The sequence below is a fragment of the Convolutriloba macropyga genome, chromosome 2 (genome assembly GCF_964194025.1).
Source record: "Convolutriloba macropyga chromosome 2, txConMacr16.3, whole genome shotgun sequence".
Taxonomy (NCBI): Eukaryota; Metazoa; Xenacoelomorpha; order Acoela; family Convolutidae; genus Convolutriloba; species Convolutriloba macropyga.
Window position 1 is genome coordinate 8,074,844 of NC_134469.1, and position 23,976 is coordinate 8,098,819.

The 23,976-nt window shown below is 37.3% G+C and overlaps 1 protein-coding gene across 3 annotated transcripts in view; it reads left to right on the plus strand.

Annotated features, from left to right (window-relative positions):
* Window positions 1-23,976, plus strand: part of LOC142356167 (glycerol-3-phosphate dehydrogenase, mitochondrial-like) — an 86,911-nt gene that overhangs the window by 11,591 nt on the left and 51,344 nt on the right. For all 3 annotated transcript variants that reach the window (XR_012761372.1, XM_075408141.1, XM_075408134.1), the window contains exons 4-11: window positions 715-878; window positions 14,252-14,401; window positions 14,975-15,119; window positions 15,475-15,668; window positions 16,140-16,274; window positions 16,595-16,758; window positions 17,218-17,529; window positions 23,396-23,584. Coding sequence is in view for 2 of the 3 variants with exons in the window: in XM_075408141.1 (XP_075264256.1) it covers window positions 715-878; window positions 14,252-14,401; window positions 14,975-15,119; window positions 15,475-15,668; window positions 16,140-16,274; window positions 16,595-16,758; window positions 17,218-17,529; window positions 23,396-23,584 (1,453 nt within the window). In the remaining variant the exon portion in view is untranslated. The remainder of the gene's footprint in view (window positions 1-714; window positions 879-14,251; window positions 14,402-14,974; window positions 15,120-15,474; window positions 15,669-16,139; window positions 16,275-16,594; window positions 16,759-17,217; window positions 17,530-23,395; window positions 23,585-23,976) is intronic.

Genomic DNA, 23,976 nt, shown 5'->3' on the forward strand with positions numbered 1-23,976 from the left:
TAATTTTTATGATTATTTATTAGTTAAAAGAGAATAGTGTGCATCTGAGTAGTGCCAGACATATATGCCGTAATTCTTGAGTATTAGAGTCTGATCAATCTGTCTGTCTTATTTCGTTAGTTGTTTCAATTCATGGAAGGCCACAAGTGTCTATCGCGGCTATTTACTGGCAATCTGCCGGTTATGTTTGTTCATACGCGTGATTTTTGGTCACACGTGACCTAACTCAAATATGACTTCCTCCCTCTGAAATGCACTGTTTTGCTTCAATGCAAAGAGATAAAGTCAAGTGAGCAGTTCTACGAAGCTATTGCGGCTATTTTCTGACAATGTGCCAACTATGTTTTTGTTTTGGATTAAAAAACTCGTAAAACGCACGGGCAAGTTTTACGTCAGATCTTTTTAGTGCCAGGTTCTTCAATGCCAGGTTTTTCTATAGACAGTGCCAGATTTTGAGCTTGTATGTTTGTTTCAAGCAAGGAGACTTTACCCGGCTAAAGTCACCTCCAAAATCTGGCTTATATCTCGAACTGCTACGCTGTTCTCGATTAATGCTGGATTTTCTATTGTGACTTCCTTAGAGGCGCGTGACCGATTCAAAAATTTACTTTGAAGCATCGAAACATGTTTATAGCTTTGGAAAATTGTCGCTCGTGTCGTTGCTTAGAACCCCTGGCTTTCTCTGGAACTGTAGGGTATCTCGGCTGGTTTCAGGTACTGGCAGATTCCGTATTACTATGCGGGTATCAAAGCATACGATCTGGTCTCTGGTAGCAAACTGCTCAAGCCAAGCTACATCATGTTTAAGAACAGGACTCTCGATGTCTTCCCTATGCTCAAAAAGGACAGACTCAAGTGTGGAATTGTGTACTATGATGGTGAGTATGTGTCAAAGTTTAACTCGATATCATTGTTTGAAATCTGCTCAAGATATTTCAAAGCAGACCAAAAGAGCTACTTTTACAGTAACTGAGAGAGTGCAGCTTATTTCTGCGCGGGAAGTGGACTTACCTGCCTGTGTATTCCTATCTCTAACTTTAATGATTACTACACTATAATAATATGGCGGAATCATATAAGTACACGTGGTAGAGCTATCGAAAGAAGACTGAAAGACTAATGGTGATTATTGGCTATCTATTTCCTAATAGAAAATTCCTAGTCTTTGATTGGACTGTTTAATTCACGGAATAGATTTCCGTCTGCTGTAACTTGTGGGAAAATTATATTCAGGCAAACTGTATTTAGAAATGAGAAACGTAATTCTTGAATTGCAGCAAAGTCCAATTTAGTAATAGCGCGTTTGAAACATTTTTTGACCATCTGAATCAAAAGATGATGTTTTAGATTCAATGTTGAATTTTTATAAACCATTTTGCCATGTACCCTTTTAGCAGTTTTTATTCTTCATTTTTATATAGCATTTGGGGAGTTCTGTGGTTCAAATTAGCTGTTTTAGTGGGTTTGCTTGGCTTTGCGATATAATTGGTATTGATTTTGAGTTGTTTTTTGAGGATAATTGAGTAAACTTAAGCAAATTTTGGACGATTTTTGTCTGTTTTTTTTTCAAGTTTTTTGTATAATTTTACTCATTTTAAGCTTCTCCCTATATTTTTTCGTGTTCAATTTCTAATTTGGATCTATTTTATAGGTGCCTTTGAAGGTCAGAGAGGTCACTTCTCACTGAAATAAATAGTACAGATTCTTAATTTTTCCTTCTTTGCTTTTTTGTTTAAAAATTTTTTGCAGGTGTTTGGGGTAATTGCCTAAACAGAAGCAGGAATAAAATTTATTTGCCGAATCGTTGTTGGATAATAGCCTTTTAAAATTTTTGTGGATAATTTTGTTTAAATGTTTGTCAAAATTTTTTTGACAGCTTAATTGCTTTCTCCGATTTTCTCTATATGAACTATTTTGTCGCCTCTTCTGTCAATTGGCATTCTGTTAATAAGTGAGAACTAACTGTGTCGAAAGGTTTTTTGCTAGTAATTGCTTCGCAGCCGCGATTTGCAATGAAATTTTTATCAGATTCTTTTTTAGTTTTTGTCAGTTAATTTCCAATTGTTTTTTGCTTGTTATTGTTTTACATTGATTAGCATTATCAATTAAGAGGTCCATAATTTTAGTCAATGCTGTCAATTTTCTACTCTGAGTCGTTTCCAGAGGTCTTCCGGCTATTTTTTAAAGATCTGTACATACGTTTTCATGATTTTTGACGTCAAATTGGAGTGAGAATTTTGGTCACGCCGAAAGAGGAAGTGGGGCGAAAAAGTGAGTGGTTTTGCGGCGTTAAATGTTTTCATTCTAATTTTTGAAGTAGAGTGAGAAAACATTGTATAAACACAAACTCGTTTTCTCGCTATAGGTTTTTGTTCACATGCGGCATTTTCGCTTTGATTTTTTACTGTTTTTTATAGTATTTTTTCCGATCCAGGAGTTTTCCAATAGTGGTATTCCAATAGTAATCCAGTAGTTTTCCAATAGTAGTTTTCCAATGGTAATCCAGTAGTTTTCCAATCTAGTCATAGTACTTTCTTGGTCTAGTTTTTTCTTAAGTCATTGAAAATTCTTTGAGTTGTAGGCCAGGACTTGTGTGTCTTACAATTCAAAGAATTTGACTTGTATTAGGGTGCTGTCTTTATTTTAGGATCTGTTCACACATTTTCATTATTTTTGAGGTCATTCAAGTTATGACTTTGATCGCGTCGAAACAGCAAGTGGTGATAGAGAGTGGTTTTTTTGCCTGAATTGTTTTCGCTCTAATCTCCAAGTAAATTGAGACAACTGTGTTTGAACAATAATTCGCCTTCTTGCTGGCGGTTTTTTTTGTTCGAATGCGGCATTTTCACAATGATTTTTTTAATGTTTGTTTTATCTGATTTTTTTCCTAAATAGTTTTCCCGATCAACTAAATGGAGTTTAAATTCTTTCACACATTGATTTACACAATGTAGTGAATACGGTCAATGTCAATGTAGTGAATCAGGTCAATGTCAAAAGAGCAATATCGCCAATAAATAAGTCTGGGTCATAAACAATTAAAGCCCTGTCATTACGTCGAATGGCATTAGGTTATCAAAGTTCTTTAGGGCCATTGTTAGTTGACATTGGTATTAAGCTTAATAAGTTTCAGTATAGAAGCTGAGTTAAGTATAGTTTTAGAATCTAACCGAAACTGCTCATCAAATTAGAAAACTTTGAAACTTGGAAAAAAAATTCTGTCAATTTCTGTTGTTTTTTTGCTTGAATCCCGATGTGAGTCGAGCGCGTCCACAGTGGACATTTTTCCGCACAATTTACCGATTTTGTTTGTTCTTGAGCGCATTTGAGGTCTTGTTCAGAGAGTTGGGCTTGAATTCTTTTGAATCTTTTTGTTAAAAATTTGAAATGTTTTTTTGCTCAAACAAACTGTTGGGTGACTTGAAGACTAACATTAAGGAACCATTTAAGTCTGGGGTACTGGTTCAAAAGAAAGAAGCAACAAAAAGTGTCAGTTACAGTCGGTCAGTATCAGATAGAGAACATAAAAATTTTCTCTGTTCTTTTAATGTTAAAATCGACAGTATCTGTTAATATGCACTCAATTTTGCTCTGAATCATGTTTGGCGAAAGTACAGGTAAAAGCAGGTTTGCAGTATTTCAGTTTTTGTTTTATTCAAACAAACTAGTTGAATTTTCATACAATGCTGTTATTAATTTATCTGAAACGAAGTTTCATAGCAATTCTATTAGCCCTGCTGGTCTGTTTCAATGTGTTGGCTTTTCGTCTGATAGTTTTTAATCGTCTGATTATTTTACTTTTTCCTCAAAAATGGGATCAATAGGAAAAGCCCGTGGAGGTGGAGCACCATCTCGATGATCAGCTATCTTAGAGCTCTACTAGCCTCTAAGTATGCTATTCGCCGAAACTACTGAGGGAGTTTAAATTCATGAAGCGAAGGGCATTTTTGGTGGACTAGACCCCTCGCAACCCTATCTAATTCCCGCGCTCTACCCCCTCTCTCATTCGATTTTCAACTACTGTTGACCAACTTGCTTATAAGATCGATTATAAGAGGAGCTTCAACACTCCGCGACGAGAGTAGGGCGCGCTTTAAAATTAGGGCTAAACCTGAATACTCTGGTAATAAATTAAAAACTATTATAAAACACATTGAGTTTATGACTTGTAATCTCTTTCGTAATTGTTGATCTACTCTTTGCATTGTAAGCTGCGTTGTTTGTTAGGCAATCTTGTGAGCTGCTGGTTACTTGATTTGGAATGGATCGGTTTGATCTATTTGGCTTTGATGTTTTTCTGAGTTGCAATTCGCCATCTCGCTCGCGGTGGCTTGACATCTAAAAGCTATTTGGAATGTTTTGACAAAATGCACAATCCTCCCACAAAACGAGAGAAAAGGGTTAACAATATTATTGAATGTTGGATGACTGGTTGTCAGGAGATGAATAGGTGAAACATTTGGTGATAATGCTAATAAAGTTTAGAATTATGTTGGGTTTGTTGCTACGCTCCATGAGTTGATCAGTTCTTCTTCATCTATGACTCTTGACAGTTTCACTGCAGGGCGAGTTAGTGTACCTGTTGCGGTGTGAATGTCAAATGATCTTTGTATTCCATCGGCTCCGTAATGAGATTTTTTTATTCGTCCGAGGGGCCAAATACCTCCTGGCGTAAATTCGTTCAGAATCCAGACTAAATCGCCAGCTTTTAGCTGTTTCGACTGTTCTCTCCATTTTGCTCTGCTTATTAGGTCTGATGTGTACTCCCTTTGAAGTCTTTTCCAGAAGCGGTCCAAAAGCGTTTGTATAGTATGGTTGAAATCTTTCTTCCTGAAATTTTTCAATTTCGCTCTGAGGGGGGGCTAAGGCTAGATGTGGTCGTCTAAGAATGAAGTGGTTGGGTGTTAGGGCTTGTTCGTCGTTGTTATCAGCAGAAACGTAAGTTATGGGGCGGGAGTTTAGGATGCCTTCCGTTTCTGTCACAATTGTTTGGAAAGTTTCCGCTTTCAGTTGTTGATTTCCTAAGACTATGAGAAGAGTTCTCTTCGCTGTTTGAATTATTCTTTCCCATATACCTCCAAAGTGTGGTGGATTCATTTTCCGAACTATGTTTTGCTGCAATAGTTGGTGAGAAATACAGGAGTTGTGAATGCTGATATCCAAATTCATTAATTTTTTCGATGCTGTAAAATTTGTTCCGTTGTCGGAGATTATTATCTCTGGGTATCCTCTCCTTGATACAAAACGTCTAATTGCAAGTAATCAACTGTCGGTATCTAGACTATGGCAAACTTCCAAGTGCACTGCACGGGTTACTAAACATGAAAATGCAGATGTACTGTTTTTCAACCCTCGAGAATTATCCTCAATATAGAAAGGTCCAAAGTAATCTAATCCTACAATTATGAATGGGTATTGTTTCTCGGCATCAGCAAAGCGAAAGGGCGGAAGATCGGACATCATTGGTGTAATATTCTGAGCTCTCCATCGGCGGCTTATGAAACATGTCCGGCTGAGTCTTCTTAGGAACCTTCGAAGACCAATGATTAAAAATATCTGTTGCAGGTGCGCTCTGACAAACTTCGTCCCCATGTGTCGGCAGCTGTTAGTCTGAGCGTCTTGAACAATTAACTGAGTGACATGGTTTTTGATGTCCAGTATTATGGGGTGTTTTTGATTCCAAGGTATTGGCGCTTGTCTCAGCCTTCCTTTGGCTCGCAAAACTCCATTTCCATCCAAAAATGGATTGAATTGAAGAACTGCATCCATTGGTTCCAGTTGTTGTCCAGTTTTCATTCTATTAATTGTTTTTCTAAGTGATTTGTGACATCTTTATCAGGTAATTTTGAGCTTCATTCTGACTGTTTAATCTATCTCTTTTCCTATAAATGTTTGTTGCTTTGTACACGGTTGTTGTCTTTCTGAGCAATCGTTTCCAAGTTGAAAATTTTGTTGGTCCTATGATAGGGATCATACACTTAGGTAATACTAAATTTGTCGTAGATAAAAACTTTGATCAAAGTTCCAGTGTTCAGGGTCTTGAAAAAGAAATTTTGGTCCTTGTAGCGACTTCTCTTTGAGCTCTGATGGTTTCAAACCTCTGGTTCCATGGTTGGCAGGGTTGAACTTTCCGGGCATATGTTTCCATTCCCCCGCTTTAGAATGTTCCTAAATTTTAATGACACGGTTAGCTACGAAAACTTTTTGTCGTTTGTCTTGAATTTTTCCATCCTTATGTTGCAGTACTATCCGTCCAGAAGTGAACTGAGGAAAAATTTAAAGTCATTTCTTTGACCACAAAACTAGCTAGTTCGGCTCCCATTGTGGCTGCCTCTAATTCAAGTTTAGGTATACTTGTTTCATTTATTGGGCTACTCGGGATTTGCTAATGACAAAGTTTACAATGACAACTCCTTCAGTAGTTGTAGATCTCATATAAATTAGCGCTGAAGTTGCTATATTTGATGCATCTGTAAAGACATGAAGTTGTTGACTGGTCGTTGGTCCTGTTACAAGGCATCTTTTTGTTGTAATATCTGGCATGCTGTTGAATTCGCAAAGCCATTTCTGCAGGTCACTATGAAATTCGGCTGGTACTTCGTCCCATTTCTTGCCTTGTTTAATGACTGCCTGAAGAAGGCTTCGAATTCGTATCGCAAATAGCGTTATCATCCCCAAGGGATCGAAAAGCGAAGCTGCTATTGACAAGAGTTGTCTTTGTTGTAATCGTTCAATTGTGATGTCTGAAATGGGTTTCCTAATTTTGAAGGTGTCGTTTTTGACATCCCACTTCTGTCCCAGAACTCGTTGCGTCAATTCTGTATCTTTCAGTGTTGTGAATTAAAGGAAAACTCCAATCGTCGCTGAAGAATTTCGTTACGTTGAATCCTCCTTTTTTAGTGTTTCTTTGATGCATGTTGTCTGTTCGATTACTTCTTCTGTTGTCTGGAAACTCTGTAAAAAGTCGTCCATGTAAAAATTACTCATTACTGATTGACTGGCTTCGGGTGATACGTGGTGATTATCGATGGCACATTTTCGAATTACATAGATAGCGCACGAGGGCGAGCAGTTTGCACCAAATATGAGTCGCTTGTATTTTTATATTGTTTTGGTGTTGTTTTTGTACCATAGAAACCTTAATGCGTCTTGATCTTCTTTCCTTACTGCTATCTGCATAAACATGGCTTCTAGATCTCCGGTAACTGCTATGGCAAACTCTCGAAAGAGTAGTAGGAGTCCAACTACACTGCAGAGAAGATCTGGTCCAGTTAGAAGCGCTTTATTAAATGAATGTCCTTTGTAAATAGATGCTGCGTCTCTTACACGACGAATCTTTTTTTTCTGTTTGTGCTGTACTGGATGACGAGGAAGATACCACAATTGGTTGCATATTGGGGAAGGTTCTCGGTTCGTCTCCTCAACGTAACCTGTTACAATGTCGTTCTGAGTTAAGCTGTTGTAGGTGTCGGCTAAATGTCTGTCTTCATTGAGGCGCTTTTCCAATGATCGTATTTGGGCTTTTACTAGAAAGTAATTGTTAGGTAATTGTATATGTTGTTTCCACGGTAGTCCAATCTCATTCCTCTCCGTTATGTTTTACTGTATCCTCGAAAATTTGTAGGGCTTTCTTGTCTTCTTGGTTTAATGTATTAGGTGAAGCTTTTGTTGTGCTTGTTCCTTCACATGTCTAAAATAATTGGAGCATGGCTTTGTCCAATATCGTCTCTTCTGACTTAACCCTGTTGAAGAAGGTCATATTACGATTGCATTTGTTCTCCTCTGTAAGTTGTCTATACTTGTTTGGGACTGGTCCGGCTACTGTCCATCCTAATTGTGTGAGAACTCCGTACGGTGTTCCCGGTGGTCCGATTGTGTACTCGAGTGGAACTGTTGCTGTAAAAGCATCGGCTCCTATCAGAATGCCTATTCTGTTGTCTCTGATTTGAGGAAAATTGATACCGCCTAAATGACCGGAAACCTTTTAAACGCTGTTGAGTATCTGAATTGGCACCGTCGGCATTTGAAAGTCTGTGGTAGAAGTCGCAAACACTGGTGAGTTAATGATAGGTCTACTGCTGTCGATGGCTCCAATTCCAAGAAAAATTTCTGTTGTTTTTATCGTGTGTTCTTGGCATAGTGATGCTACGGGGTTGTAACAGATTTCCTATCACTAATTCCTAAAGCATCTTTAATTGTCCTGGTAATTTGCGTATTGTCATTTCCAATGTCAAGGAGAGCGTAATTTTCAATGGAGACTGTCTCCGAAAACACTGTTACCGGTATTGCTTGGAGCTGAACATGTGGGCGGATCCAACTGCTCGGCTGGTTATAACTGCAAGTGTAGTTCTGGGAATCTATTGCTGCCTGAGAAATTTGCGAATTTTGGTCTGTTGAGTGCTGATATTGTTGGTTAAAGTTTCCCGACGTTGGCTGCTGTTGCTGAAAATTGGATGTATTGGGCACTTGATGTGATTGCCCGTAATAGAAGTTCCGGTTATGTCTGTTGTAGCTGTTACTATTGTTGTAGTTACCATTTGTGTTATTGTTGCTGTTGTTGTTGTTGTAGTTGTTGTTGCTGTTGTATCGGCTTCTGCTGCGTTGCCGGTTGTAACTACTGTCACCATTTTGTCTAGTTTGGTGATTGTAGTTGGGGTTAGTGCTGCTCAAATTTTTGTTCCACGAAGAACTGTTGTTTGTAAAATGTAAATGTTTTCTGTTCAAGTTATCTCCATTGTGTCGATATTGTTGTTGATTGTTTTTGTTCTTGATTACTAGGCTGTGTTGTATTGAAATTGTTACGGTGTATTGTTGAGTGATGAAAACCGTTACAATTGTCTATATGGCATCTGTATTTACTGTTGCATTGTCCTTTTTGGCTGTTCAGAAAGACAATTAGGGCATAAGTGCAGTTGTCGCACTGTCTGCTGTCTGTCGTACACGTTTTCACTCAAAAACTTTTGACATTTTCCTAAATTGTGGCTTTGTGAACAAAGGGGACAAATCAGCGTTGATCTTTTGTTCAGATTTTCCACGTTGGTGTCTTCTCTCATAGAATGAACTATGAGTGCGTGGCATATCTTCGCACGCTTCGGCATACTTGTCTATCCAATCTTTGAAATGAATCAAATTTGGGTTAAGAAGATCTTTGCAAATGACATTTTCGTTCCACTTTATTATCATTGCAGGAGATTTTTCTTTGGCTACTCTGAGAACGGCGGATGATTGCAGGTCCGGCGTAAACTCGTGAAGAAGAAAAGTTTGTACTAATTGTCCGAGAAAAGATGCAATTGAAATGAAGCTGTCTGGGTTGTCTGTCGAAGGCTTGGGCCAGCAGTCCAGTTTGTCAAGATATTCTGCAATAACAGTTTGTGGTCTTCCAAATCTTGAGTTCGGTTATTGCATCGTGGTAAAATTCTCCATTAAAACGCTTTCCTTTGCGCGATCAGTGAGAGCGTTTAGCAGATAGGTTTTCTGTGCGTCCAAAAGGGACACATTATCATGTATTGTTGATTTGAAATAACAATACCACTCGTGCCATTTGAGGGGGTCTCCATTGTATGTCTTCAGTTGTGTCTTTGGAAAATTGATGTTTACGTGCGGGTTTCTCTGATTTGGTGTAAAATGCAGATCGCTAAAATGTTCGTTGGTTGAATTGTTAGTTTGATTTTCAGGTGGTTGTGTAGCAGATTCGAAGTGAACTGTTGGTTGTCTGACATTGGAGCTGTCTTCGTATCTCTCCATACTTTTCTCTATGATTTCGTGTATTGCATGGGACTGGTTGCGGCAAGACCTTGTTTGTATTTCCGTGTCAGATGTGTCTACTGATACCGTTGGACGGCTGCAGGTTGTCTGTGTTAATATGGTATTCTCATTGTAACGAGGTTGACTTCGATTTTCGGGTGAGAAAATGTTCCTATTCCTTGTTTGTTTTTGTTTATTCGAAGCAAGAGTTCGTGAATTTGTTAGGCAATTCTCCTGTTGTGTTGTTTGTTGGTGAGTTGTGCTTCCCCCCAATAATTTGTAGTTTGGATGCTTGGTTCGTTGAGGAAACCTTTGCACGCGAACCGTTTCGTTGGTTTGTCCCTTCATCGCTGTCACTGTCACTGTCGTCACAGCTGTCCTCTGAGGGAAAATTGGTAATACCTTTTTGTGCTATGAGCGCTTTTGAATTTCTGAGTTGTTTATCTTGAAGCCGATGACTTTTAAATTTTGCTGAGTTATTTACTGTTGATGTTGTTTGGGGGTCTTGATTGTTTTTGTTGGATTTCACAAACTGAAATGGTTCGTTCGTTTCCTTCGTTTGAATCTTTAGGTTCACTATTGGAGGTCTGTTCAACAAATGTTCGAGAAGACCCCTGTTGTAACTGTTCCGGTCGCAATCTATTGGTTGATTACTAATTCCTGTGCTGTTGTTTGCTGTGTTTTCTACAGTTCGTCCAACATAACGCTTGCAAGATTTTTTCGACACAACTGCATCTCTGCCGTTTTCTCGCTGACTGTCAGGTGAAGAATTGTCGGTCTCATTTCGAATATTCAATGATTAATATCTATCAATGCTGAGTCCGATTTCATTTGGGACGGGACAACTGGTATTGTTTCTATCGGTCAATGTCGGGCTTGAGTCTTGTTGATGTGATATAGAGATTGCATTGCGCAGACTTCTATCTGATGATGATTCGCTCGAGTTGTTGGGGGAATTATGTCTGTTGCGTAAATTATCTCCGTTGTGATTTTGGGCTGCAATTTTATTGTGCCTGGTGTATATGTTTGATATGAAGGCGCATACAGTGTTGTTTTTTGTAATAGGATTGTCTCTTGAAGCACCAACTGTGTTCATCTTTGATTTAGACAAACCGTTTAAAATTTTCTTCGATTTCAGCAATGTCGTTGTGCGTTCACCTGAGCGTTCGGCGAGTGTGGTGTTCTCGTTAGGTGTAAGGCTAAACTCGGAGATATTATCCAAAAGCTCGTCCAAGCATGCCTTATGTTCCAGAAGGGTGTCATACGTGAGTTGAAGAACGCCGAAGTCATCGGTCTGATACTGTTCCTAGAGAAAGTTTACTGCTGAGCCCCACTCAACCTCACGTCTCATGATTTGCTGGATCAACGTCTCTTTCCTTTTGTTTGTTTTTGGTGCCATTTGTTTCTGTCTATTTGCCGTTTGGAATTGTTCAGTTTATTCTTGCTTAGTGCTTAATTAGTTTGCAGATTTGAACAAATTCAGTTTCTGAGCAAATTTAAACAGCACTATCAAAGAGAGCTCCTGTATTGTTGCGCGCAAGAGTATTCAGTGCTACATGAGTTCGGCAAAAAAGCTGCTCTTTCTACTTCCGTTGTGTGTTTTTTCTTTAGTATTCTCCAATCGGTAATCAGCGTATATCTCAGACCAGAATTTGTTTTTATGGTGTTATGATATAAGTGAAGTTATGGTCTGAGTTTCTTTTATCCTAAACTTGGTTGGGTCTGTTGGACTTTGCAGGTAGTCAGAGAACGTCAATTTTTTTAAGGAAAATTAATGTCAAAAAATTTTTTATTACCGACTTCTGATACGTGGGGTTACTACTTGACGTTTAAATCTTCTCTGCAACGAACAACCTAAATCCGAATCTTTGTCTGCTCTTTAACGTGCCCTCTGAAGTAGAAAGTGTTTCACTGTAATTGCCCTGTTCTTTCTTGCTTTTCATTTTGTAGAGATTGAAAATTCCGAAACTTCGATATCTATCTACGATAAAAACACGTTTTATTGTGTTGTTATTTTCTTTGTGTGCGTATGTGATTGAACACTATCTACTTCAAAGCAAAGAACGATGTACACGCATCTATATCTACTAAACTGTTTTCTAAAAAAGGCAGCGGTTTTTTGCAATAAGTTGTGATGCTGATTAGGCCTATTTGCACTATAAATCTTTTTTAATGATAACAAAGACGCGTGGACAAAGTCTTTTTCTTTATAAATATGATAATAGTTATATAAATATATATAGGTAAATAGGGTTATATAGATATAGGTTACTTCGGATTGAGACTCTTTTTTGTTACTTTGTTCTTTGTTAGAAATATAGAACTTCAAAAATTGGTTGCTGACAAACAATCCTTCCTTCTCTTGTCATATTCTGAAACTATTTTCCTTCTCGTTTGGAATTTGTATTTGATTATGCTATCTCTGCATTTTTTCTGTTCTTCCCTTTTGTGAGTTTTGAATTTTCCCTCTCTTTTTTTCGTATTCGTTGACGGGCTGTAGTTGCAGTTCTAAATTGTTCTAAAATAAAGAAAACATTGAGTTTTGTGAATACAGAAATTCGGTATTGAGAAGAATTCAAAGGTACTCCCTGTCTTTACGTCAATTTTTTTTTTCAATGTCTTTACATTTTTAATTTTATCTCAGAGGTTTTAAGTTGCAGTTCGTTGTTTCGGGGTCACCAATGTTGACCAACTTGCTTAGAAGATCGATTTGACAATAGTGAATTCACAAACTTTGGTTTCAGCGATAAATTAGCATGGAAACATATGAACTAAAGTTAGAAATCAAATCATGCAAAAGTCAAATTATGAAATATTGAAGCTTGAGCTTCAACAACTACGCATAGTCGACCCCCATTAAGGTCCCCTTCCTCTCGCCCCTCCCACTCCAACAGAATTAATTAATTTTTAGAATTTTTGTAATGATTTTTCAGAAATATGTTGTCGGAATGTATCTACATTCAGTCGACTGAAAGTGTTGTAATTTGAACCATGGTCTTGTTTTTCAACGTATCGATTGTTTTACTCTACTTATTTGAAAATTATCGTTTTCTATTTTGAAAATCGGTTTGAAGTTTTATAGGGTTGTTGGCCGTTCAGTTTTGCTTATTTCTATTGCTTTGTGGTTTCCTGATTCGGAGAAGCTAAAAATTGTCTCCATAAAATCAATTCTGTTTAATGACAAATAAATTTGACGGAAAATTTGATTTTATGCTAGAGGTGTTCCATTGTTAAGGTATCGGCACTAAGCTCAGAGTGCACACGAATTTATTGATCAGGGAGAGTTGTTTTCCCGTTTTGATAATTTCCTAAGAACCAGCGAACTGAAGTTATTTGCTAACAAATAATAAATCCTAGGATACTTCTCCAGAATTGACTAAAAATAGATTTGAATGAATAATGCAGACGTTATAACGGAAGTATGAGTAAGAAACGGTTCTGGGACCGTCTATAGCTATGAGCTATACTTAAAATGCAAACAGTTTTTGTGATGTGAGATTTGATAGAAAATTGACCAGAAGAAAACATTCATCAGACGAGAGTATTTTCTGCTGCACACATTTTTTGTCTAAAATGTTTTTGAATGCAAAATGGATTCTGTGAGCGCAGAAGTGTAATTGAATCTATGCATCTAAGGATTTGTCTTGTCGAAACTGAAGACCAATATATTGATTTTGTAGTATCGATTTGTCAACGGCTCATCGGAGTTGAAAATACGGTTGTGCTTAAAAACTTTAAAAAAAGGTCAAATTTAACTGAAATCGGATTATTTGTGTTTTGAATGAAATCTTATTTGTTACTGGATTATTTGCGCCTAATTATCTAAGTTTTGGCTGAAGTAGGAAAAAACCGCAAGATTATATAAATATAGCAACTTTTTCAAATGATTGATCAAATAAAATTTGTTTTATGACGTGGTTGAGAAAAAAATACTAAACTGCAGTCCAAGACTGACACTAGAAGTGAACAAAAATATAAATTAAAATTACCCAAAAGTTTGAAAATTTGAAATAATTTGCATAAATCCTCCAACTAAAAGATTCTACGCTCGAGGATCTTTCTAATACCACTCGCATACTTCTAGATAAAATGTCAATCGGACAAAAACGCTGGAACAAAAAGGATAAACTAGTTAGTATAGAGATTCCCAGCTAATATGTGGCGGAACTGAAATGCGCAATTGGTTTTCAAAGCGTTTGGAAGGATATTTGGATCTTTTCCGTTTGTCCCCCCCCCCCCATCTTAGTGGGCACAAATTATTTGCGCCCCCAGACTCACGTGCCATATTTTTACATGATGAATGACTATGTAATGGACCGTGCTCAGTAACGGGGGGGGGCATAATTTACTGGGGGGGGGCACAAACGGAAAAGATCCGGATATTTTAAAAAGTCACCTTGTTTGTCAGGTTCTGTTTCAAACTTTTTTGCCGTTGTTAAATAACACTTAAAGCTCTTAATGATATCTGCCTATCTAGCAAATGATATAGCAATTTAGTTTCGTTTAGGTCAGCAGAATGACGCACGAATGAACATGTCTCTGATTGTGACAGCTATCAGATATGGCACAGAGTGTGCAAACCACACAAAAGTCACCCAACTACTCAAAAACGACCAAGGAAAGGTCTGTGGGGCTGTATGCAAGGACCTCCTGTCGGGTAAGTAAACATCGCATGATCCTTAATCCAATATAATTTGGGATCTTTTCCGTTTACGCCCCCCCCCCCCCCCCTCGAGCTTAGTGGTTACCTATTATGCGCACCCCTCAGACGCATGCCATATTTTTACATAATTTGTTTTGCAATGAAATGTGCTCTGTTACTGGGGAGTTCATAACGTACTGGAGCACAAACGGAAAAGATCCATAACTTGTTTAATTTTGGGTGCACGAAAGATTTTAGGTATCTAGTATAACAAGATGGTAGGAAATTTTTGTATGTACTTTTTAGAACCACATATGGTTCTTGTATATGGTTGACGATACTGGTAATCCCTGATTTTTATGCAAAACTACAGACGAATAGATAATTTTATGCTAGGCAAAAGTGTGCTTTCTTTTTCATTTAATTTTTCGAAAAGGTCTTTTTCTGCAATCTTTGTTTTTTGTTTGCTCTTTCAGTTGTTCAGGGTGTTATGCCAATCACTAATTCAATAGCTTTGTATTTTTGTCCGGGTTATGCCCGCGAATTCTCGTATAACAGAGGCGGTTTATTACTGTGTGTATATGATAGGAGAGGAGTTCAAGGTGAATGCCAAGTGTGTGGTGAATGCGACTGGGCCATTCACAGACAGCATCAGACAGATGGGTTCAGACAAGTTCAAGCCAATCTGCCAACCATCCTCAGGGGTACACATCATACTCCCTGACTACTACAGGTACACTGTACTAAAAAACCCATACTAGTAATTATTCAGCCCCTCCCTCGTGAACAAATTTGCAGTTTCCGTTGGCACCTGTGAAGAAAATATTGTCTGTATCTGCACTAACTGTTGTCTGTTTCAACTCGAAGTTGAGCTAGCTTTTATAGTTTATACATACTAATTATAGTCCGCTTTCATTGTTAAGTTTATTACGGTCTAGTATTTTTTGATGTTGACGGTAAGAGTATGTGTTTGCTACAACTTAAATTGAAGCAACATCACGCCATTGAATCAATCTAGATACTGGTCCTCGAAACTCATTTCATCAGCAAAGTCATAAATCATATTTAGACGAGCGGACGTGTTTTAGTCCTGATTCTATGGGTCTGCTGGACCCTGAGACAAGCGATGGACGAGTGATTTTCTTCTTGCCCTGGCAGAACCACACAATAGCCGGCACCACTGATCTGCCCTGTGAACCGACGTTCAACCCAAAGCCCTCAGAGGCAGAGATCTCTTTCATTCTCGATGAAGTCAGACACTACCTGTCTCCGGACGTGCAAGGTTATTTATTATGGAGAGTGATCAATTCTTTGAATGAAAAGGGAGGGCTCTTTATACCGCGATTAATTGGGAATTGGAACATCAGGAACATGTAGCAAGTTGTTGGATGGCGTGTACATAAGGGAGGCTTTCTTGGTTCTAGAATTTAATGTCCTAGATGGGTTAATCAATACTTCTGTCGTTTGGAAACTTTTTTGAAGCAGTATGCTGCGGGCTAATATTCTATGCCATTCCTACGATGTAAATTCTAATATTTCCACATTTTGGAAAATAACTGGGATTAATTAATTTACTGTTGAAATTTGTGCGCTATAGTTTTCTGCTGGAGCGTATTCAAAATAAAATGCCGCAACAACAGCTTCAAGTTGTTGCAGCATTTCAAGCTCCAGTTTTTAGCTTTCCTAATTTCTTGTAACTTTGTTGTAAAGCGGTTAAATTCGCTGAATCAAATCAAGGCGTGTTGTGTTCAAGTGAGGAGAGGTGATGTTCGTGCTGCATGGAGTGGAATTCGACCACTAGTCAAAGATCCCTCCAAAGGAGACACCCAGTCACTTGCTCGGAACCACATCGTCGAGGTCGATGACACCAATTTAGTTACTCTTGCAGGTCAGACCTATGATCAGCCAGAACTTTTTTTAACTCCATGTGTTGAACAAATGAGTAACACACTTTCTTGAGCTCGATGCAATTGTTCAGTGTATGCCGAATGATAGTTAACTAGAGCAGTCGAAAACTAATTTCACTGTGACGGTTGTTAGGGTTCTCTCCGTTCTTGCATATCGATCTTTTAATATCCGAATGCTCTGCGAACGTTTGTGAGCGTAATTAAATTCAAAATTATGAAAAAATGGAACGCATAGAAACATTTTGAAACATTGGCCATCAGCTGTCTTTTTTACTTATCCAAAGAAAGCGTGCTGTTTTAGGTGGCAAATGGACTACTTATAGATCAATGGCTATCCACACTGTGGATGCGGCCATTAAGGCGTGCCAGTTGGAGCCAAAGCTGAGTGAGGCTAGTCAAACTGACGGACTCTTTCTCGAGGGAGGGGAGGGATGGACACCGAACTTCTACATTAGACTAGTCCAGGTTAGCAAAAGTGATTTGACCTAATCATAATTTTTGAGTTACGGGAACGTAATGTGGCGAATTATTCTACCATGCTTTGAAATTGGTCTGCTTAATTAAATGGATTTCTGTCTTTCGAAGGGTTAAGCAAAACATTAACGGCAACTTTTTGTGCGCATTTTGCCTTGCATTTTTAACTGGCATGGTATTTTTCTGTTAAAATATATAATCTAGTCTTTCAAATAAAGTTAAGTTGAGTCAAAAGAGTTAAATTTTTTTTTACTTCTTTTCACCTTTTTTTGACCCCATCAATCCTTTTCCTTCTACAAGCCTTTCCCCGAGCCTACGAATGTCAAATTTTCTAAACTCTTTTCTCATTATAGATTGTTCTATTTATAAGGAATTCTAATCGATGCTAAATGATGGGGCCTCAAATTAACATGGTTGAAAAAGAAGGACACCGAAAAAATTGTGTTGCAGGATTTCGGTTTGGACACAGAAGTTGCAAGGCACCTCTCGGAGACCTACGGAACGAAGTCTATCGAAGTAGCAAAACTGGCTAGGGCTACAGGCGAGCGGTGGCCGCTTGTGGGAAAGAGAATTGTTTCTAACTTTCCTTATTTGGAAGCGGAAGTCCAGTACGCAATGCAGGAGTACGCTGAGACTGTCACAGATGTGCTGGCCAGGAGGACTAGGATTGCCTTCCTCAACACCCAAAGTGCACAAGAGGCTATTCCTAAGATTGCTGACTTGATGGCCAAGAAACTCAAGTGGTCCAAAGACAGAAAAGCAGTAAGTGCATCATTTTGATTCGTAACTGTATGATTTTGATCGGTCAATTTCAGTACCGACTGGTCGATAGCTGGAAAGAACCATTTTAAAAGAACTTTCAACTTAAAGTTGTATCGCCAATAGTTGCTTTAGCCAATCCAAACCGATGAGAGAATTGCGGCTGTAGCATCTGTATTGCGGTACTCTTGACTTTTTACCAATCAAAGAATTTGAATCGTTTTTGGTGCTGTATTCTCACGACTCTTAGGAAAAGTGAAGTTTGTTGAAGTGTATTTGAAGCTGTAAATGATTCACGTGAAAAATTAAGAGTCTAATAGCCCCCCTCTTTTTCAGCCGGCTAATATAGCGGACCTATTTGTTTTTACAATACAAGAATTAGATAATATTGGTGCTGTCTTTTTGTACGAGGTTTTCACACATTTTTCCATGTTTTTAAGCGTTCAAACCGGAATAAACAGGAAAAGTTGTTGAGGTTTTTGCTGAATTAGTCTTAAATTGACGTTTGTCAAAGTTAATAAAGGTCTTTGCAAGCGATAATTTTTCTTATGTTATAATAATTGATAATGGTTTTTAATAGCCTCAAAGCAATAGCTGGGGCTATAATTGGCATTCTCTTGGTTTTTTAAATTCAAAGAATTTAAATTGTGTTTGGGCGCTGTATTTTTTTCGAAGATTTGTTCACACATTTTCATGATTTTTAAAGTTAAATTGTAGTGAAGATTTTGGTCACACCGAAACAGGAAGTGGAGCGAAAAAGCAAGTGGTGTTTGGGCCGAAATTCGCTCTCGGGTTGCTTGTAGTTTTTGGTTCACATACGGCATTTTGACATTGATTTTTTACTTTCTTATTTTTTTCGATCTGATTTTTTAAAATTGTTTTCCCAATCCATTCATATTCCATTCTAGGTCCTGTTTGTTTTGTTTATTCAATAAAAATTTTTGGAATTGTGTCAGGGTTTGTCCTTTTTTTTTCGTCGTGACGATTTTGGCAGTTTTACTATTGCTGGAGCGAGTGTTTGTGTTGCTTCGCGTGATTAAGTGTTTGGTCCACACATTGACTTACCTCACTCTTAAAAATAACCCCCTCTTTCAAAATGATTTTTTTTAAATTGACTTCAAGGAGAAGGTCAACTGCGTGTGTCACTTTAACTGGAGGTTATTTGAGAGTAGCGAATAGAAGAAGCAATAAGATACACAGATTCTTAATCAAATTTTAAAAAATATAGCGTCTCAGCATTTAATGCAAAGAATTTTTTTGCTCTGTTTTTTACCATCTTTTTGAGACTGCAGATCTAAAAAGCTACTGTCGCTATTTTCTAGCAAGCTGCCAGCTATGTTTATATTTTTGATAGTTTTTCCAATCCTTAAGGACAAATGAAACTTGTTGAAGTGTATTTGAAGCTGTAAATGATTCACGTGAAAAATTAAGAGTCTAATAGCCCCCCTCTTTTTCAGCCGGCTAATATAGCGGACCTATTTGTTTTTACAATACAAGAATTAGATAATATTGGTGCTGTCTTTTTGTGCGAGGTTTTCACACATTTTTCCATGTTTTTAAGCGTTCAAACCGGAATAAACAGGAAAAGTTGTTGAGGTTTTTGCTGAATCAGTCTTAAATTGACGTTTGTCAAAGTTAATAAAGGTCTTTGCAAGCGATAATTTTTCTTATGTTATAATAATTGATAATGGTTTTTAATAGCCTCAAAGCAATAGCTGGGGCTATAATTGGCATTCTCTTGGTTTTTTAAATTCAAAGAATTTAAATTGTGTTTGGGCGCTGTATTTTTTTCGAAGATTTGTTCACACATTTTCATGATTTTTAAAGTTAAATTGTAGTGAAGATTTTGGTCACACCGAAACAGGAAGTGGAGCGAAAAAGCAAGTGGTGTTTGGGCCGAAATTCGCTCTCGGGTTGCTTGTAGTTTTTGGTTCACATACGGCATTTTGACATTGATTTTTTACTTTCTTATTTTTTTCGATCTGATTTTTTAAAATTGTTTTCCCAATCCATTCATATTCCATTCTAGGTCCTGTTTGTTTTGTTTATTCAATAAAAATTTTTGGAATTGTGTCAGGGTTTGTCCTTTTTTTTCGTCGTGACGATTTTGGCAGTTTTACTATTGCTGGAGCGAGTGTTTGTGTTGCTTCGCGTGATTAAGTGTTTGGTCCACACATTGACTTACCTCACTCTTAAAAATAACCCCCTCTTTCAAAATGATTTTTTTTAAATTGACTTCAAGGAGAAGGTCAACTGCGTGTGTCACTTTAACTGGAGGTTATTTGAGAGTAGCGAATAGAAGAAGCAATAAGATACACAGATTCTTAATCAAATTTTAAAAAATATAGCGTCTCAGCATTTAATGCAAAGAATTTTTTTGCTCTGTTTTTTACCATCTTTTTGAGACTGCAGATCTACAAAGCTACTGTCGCTATTTTCTAGCAAGCTGCCAGCTATGTTTATGTTTTTGATAGTTTTTCCAATCCTTAAGGACAAATGAAACTTGTTGAAGTGTATTTGAAGCTGTAAATGATTCACGTGAAAAATTAAGAGTCTAATAGCCCCCCTCTTTTTCAGCCGGCTAATATAGCGGACCTATTTGTTTTTACAATACAAGAATTAGATAATATTGGTGCTGTCTTTTTGTACGAGGTTTTCACACATTTTTCCATGTTTTTAAGCGTTCAAACCGGAATAAACAGGAAAAGTTGTTGAGGTTTTTGCTGAATTAGTCTTAAATTGACGTTTGTCAAATTTAATAAAGGTCTTTGCAAGCAATAATTTTTCTTATGTTATAATAATTGATAATGGTTTTTAATAGCCTCAAAGCAATAGCTGGGGCTATAATTGGCATTCTCTTGGTTTTTTAAATTCAAAGAATTTAAATTGTGTTTGGGCGCTGTATTTTTTTCGAAGATTTGTTCACACATTTTCATGATTTTTAAAGTTAAATTATAGTGAAGATTTTGTTCACACCGAAACAGGAAGTGGAGTGAAAAAGCAAGTGGTGTTTGGGCCGAAATTCGCTCTCGGGTTGCTTGTAGTTTTTGGTTCACATACGGCATTTTGACATTGATTTTTTACTTTCTTATTTTTTTCGATCTGATTTTTTAAAATTGTTTTCCCAATCCATTCATATTCCATTTTAGGTCCTGTTTGTTTTGTTTATTCAATAAAAATTTTTGGAATTGTGTCAGGGTTTGTGCTGCTTTTTTCGTCGTGACGATTTTGGCAGTTTTACTATTGCTGGAGCGAGTGTTTGTGTTGCTTCGCGTGATTAAGTGTTTGGTCCACACATTGACTTACCTCACTCTTAAAAATAACCCCCTCTTTCAAAATGATTTTTTTTAAATTGACTTCAAGGAGAAGGTCAACTGCGTGTGTCACTTTAACTGGAGGTTATTTGAGAGTAGCGAATAGAAGAAGCAATAAGATACACAGATTCTTAATCAAATTTTAAAAAATATAGCGTCTCAGCATTTAATGCAAAGAATTTTTTTGCTCTGTTTTTTACCATCTTTTTGAGACTGCAGATCTAAAAAGCTACTGTCGCTATTTTCTAGCAAGCTGCCAGCTATGTTTATATTTTTGATAGTTTTTCCAATCCTTAAGGACAAATGAAACTTTTCACTGCGTGATGTTGGGTTATTTGATGTATTTCAGAGACAAATGTTTTGAGGAATTGGCGACGTTTCAATAAAGATTTCAATTTTTTTCCACGTTTTCAAGTTTTATTGTAGTTTTCCAATGTTTTAGAGCTTCATAAGCCTGTGAATGTTTTCTGAAGCTTGAAAATGGGTTTATTGAATGGTTTTCATAGTTAGTGGCAATCAAATTGTATTCAAGACATTATTATCTCAATTGTTAGCGACTTTTCAATTAAATAAGCTATTATTTTAAAAGGTGGTCATTTTGCGAGTGGTCATAGCTATCGATCTTTAGGTGCCAAAAAACTTGTAAGGGATTGGTGATGGGTTACTGGTTAGTTTTTAGTTTTAGCCGCTTTTATAAACCTTGGCTTTTTTAAAACTTGGATTTCAATTTTCTGAGAATTCCATTGATTTTTCGAGTTTTTGATCTCTTGAGGCAAAGGAAATTTTTGAAAGCGTATGCTTAGGTTAATGCTTAATTTTTTTTTTTGCATAATAGTGGCGCTGCTGACATTAGCGTCATGAACTTTTCGTCAGCTTCTAGAATATTTTCTAGTTCTAGAGCTTTTTTAAATAATTTTTAATAGCCGCACAGCCATAGTTGGAGCTATTTTTGGCCTTTTTTTATTTCGTCGTCGCGATATTTGTTATGGCCACATGACGTCACGACAACTTCAAATCTGCTTTTTGTTCATTCGTTCATACAATTTCAACTGAATTGCGTGCGTTACGACATTTTTCGCTCTTAGTGGAGCGAGTTTTTGGTCCATTTGGGTGATTAAAATTTTGGTAACACTTGACTTACCTTGCTCACAAAAATGACTTCCTTATTTTGAAATTGACTTTTATTTACTTTAATTCAAAGAGATAAGGTCAAATGAGTGTGTGTGTCACTCTAAATGAAGTTTATTAGAGAGCAGCTAATAGAGGCAAAAATACAGCAAAATACAGATTCTTAATCAAATTATAACATATCAGCCTTAATGAAGAAGAATTTTTTGGTCTGTTTTAGATTATTTTCGTTCATGTGTTCGTTCAATAATTTTTTCTTAGATTATTGAACGAAGACATTGGTATCCAGCGCGCTGATCCTCAAGTATATAACTTTGAATGCTTTGTTTTTCTCCATTTTTTTAAACCATGTTGGTCTGTTTGGCCACCATTGTTCAATTGCTCTGCTGGTCAGGTACAGTAGTTTTGTCTTTAATTCAATTATTTGGATTGTTTTTCAGAGCTGGTCCTGTTTTGTTTTCGTCAAGAAAAGATTTCGCTTGACCATATATCGCAGCTTTTTCAACGTGTAATTTTTGCGTGAAATCTTTGACTTCTCGAGTTTAGTTCTTTTCTTCGCTCATTGTGCCCAAAGCTCTTCTAATCAGCGATTGTTCCGCAAAACAATCTCAATTAAACGGAGTTATTAAAACGATTTCAAGAATATAAACGGGATAAACACATAAAGACCAATTTTAAATACCGCTACTTAAACATTGTTCTTATAAGCGTTACTATCTCTAATTGCTAATGGTATTTATACTGGCCTGTATCACCTCATTAAGAAAAAGGATTGCGTCTGACTATGGCATGACATCAAATTAGTTTGCTTTTGGAAAATATCAATCATCTTTTTCTTTTCTTTCAATCCCAATCGCTGTTATGTTAATCAATAGCGGCTGTTTTTCGCAATCTTCAGGTTATTTGGATGCTCCGTTTAATTTATGGACGTCGAATTTCCTCCAGGCAAACTATTGGCTCCACTTGGGGGTCACGTGTACTGCATGCGCAAATTAACAGGCAAATTGTCTGAAAATTGAAGAGCGAATTGCCCACCCGCCCCCCCCCCCCGCCGACTGAAGCAGGCTGAAATAGATCAGAGCTCCCACCAGTCGTTTGGCTTTTTCTGTAAAATGTTTTGTTTGGATTAATTAGAGAAAGTTTGTTTTACGTGAATAAACTTTTGACTGTTTTTTAAAAGGTTTTGTCTGTCTTTTTGCATCGCAATATTTGTTCAAGTTATTATCTTCATGACTATTCTAGAAAAAAATGCTTGGAAGTCTCTTTGCTGCCACTTGGATGATCAGTAGGTTATGTCTTCTGGCACGGAAATTCAATGGAATTTTTGCAACTCCCTTCATCCTTGCCTGCGTATTGGCAGTAGTCAATATGTCGTTGATGTATATAGCGTATATTCCATTTTTAGATGGTCTCTTCATTTTGTGTAGAGTGAAATCAAAGCGGCACAGCAGTTCGTGTCCGAACAAATGGGTGCACAAGCGAGGAAGGATTACTTGGCCTCTGTTCCAGTCAGTCTGACCTCTGACGAGATCAACCGGTACAAGAGTGCCTTCAACAACATCGATAGGAAGGCCAAGGGTTTCATCTCGCTGCAGGATCTGCGACAGTTCTTCAAGGTAATGCCACCAGTATTAATAGTAACAGTGGTCAAGCACAACTGTGTTCCTGGGAGACAATTGATCAAGATTTTTTTCACTCAAATTTCTCAAACTTTTGCATAACAGAATGCTCAAACAGAGTGCATGACTACATATTTTGCAACTACGTTTTGACTGTTTGAGTTATTTGAAGGTCTCTGACTTCATTCATACCAAACTCGAAAAGATGCTTGAAATATCGCGTGTTTTGTTTTCCATCGCTTTTGTAAGTGCATCTGCTATCATGCAGCCTGAAAATATATCAATTCCCGTTGCCATCTGGATAAATATTAAGTAAGAACTCGTGGGACACGAAAAGTACTTTAAGTATATAGCTCTGATATTTTTAATAGCCGCGAAGCGATAGCGGC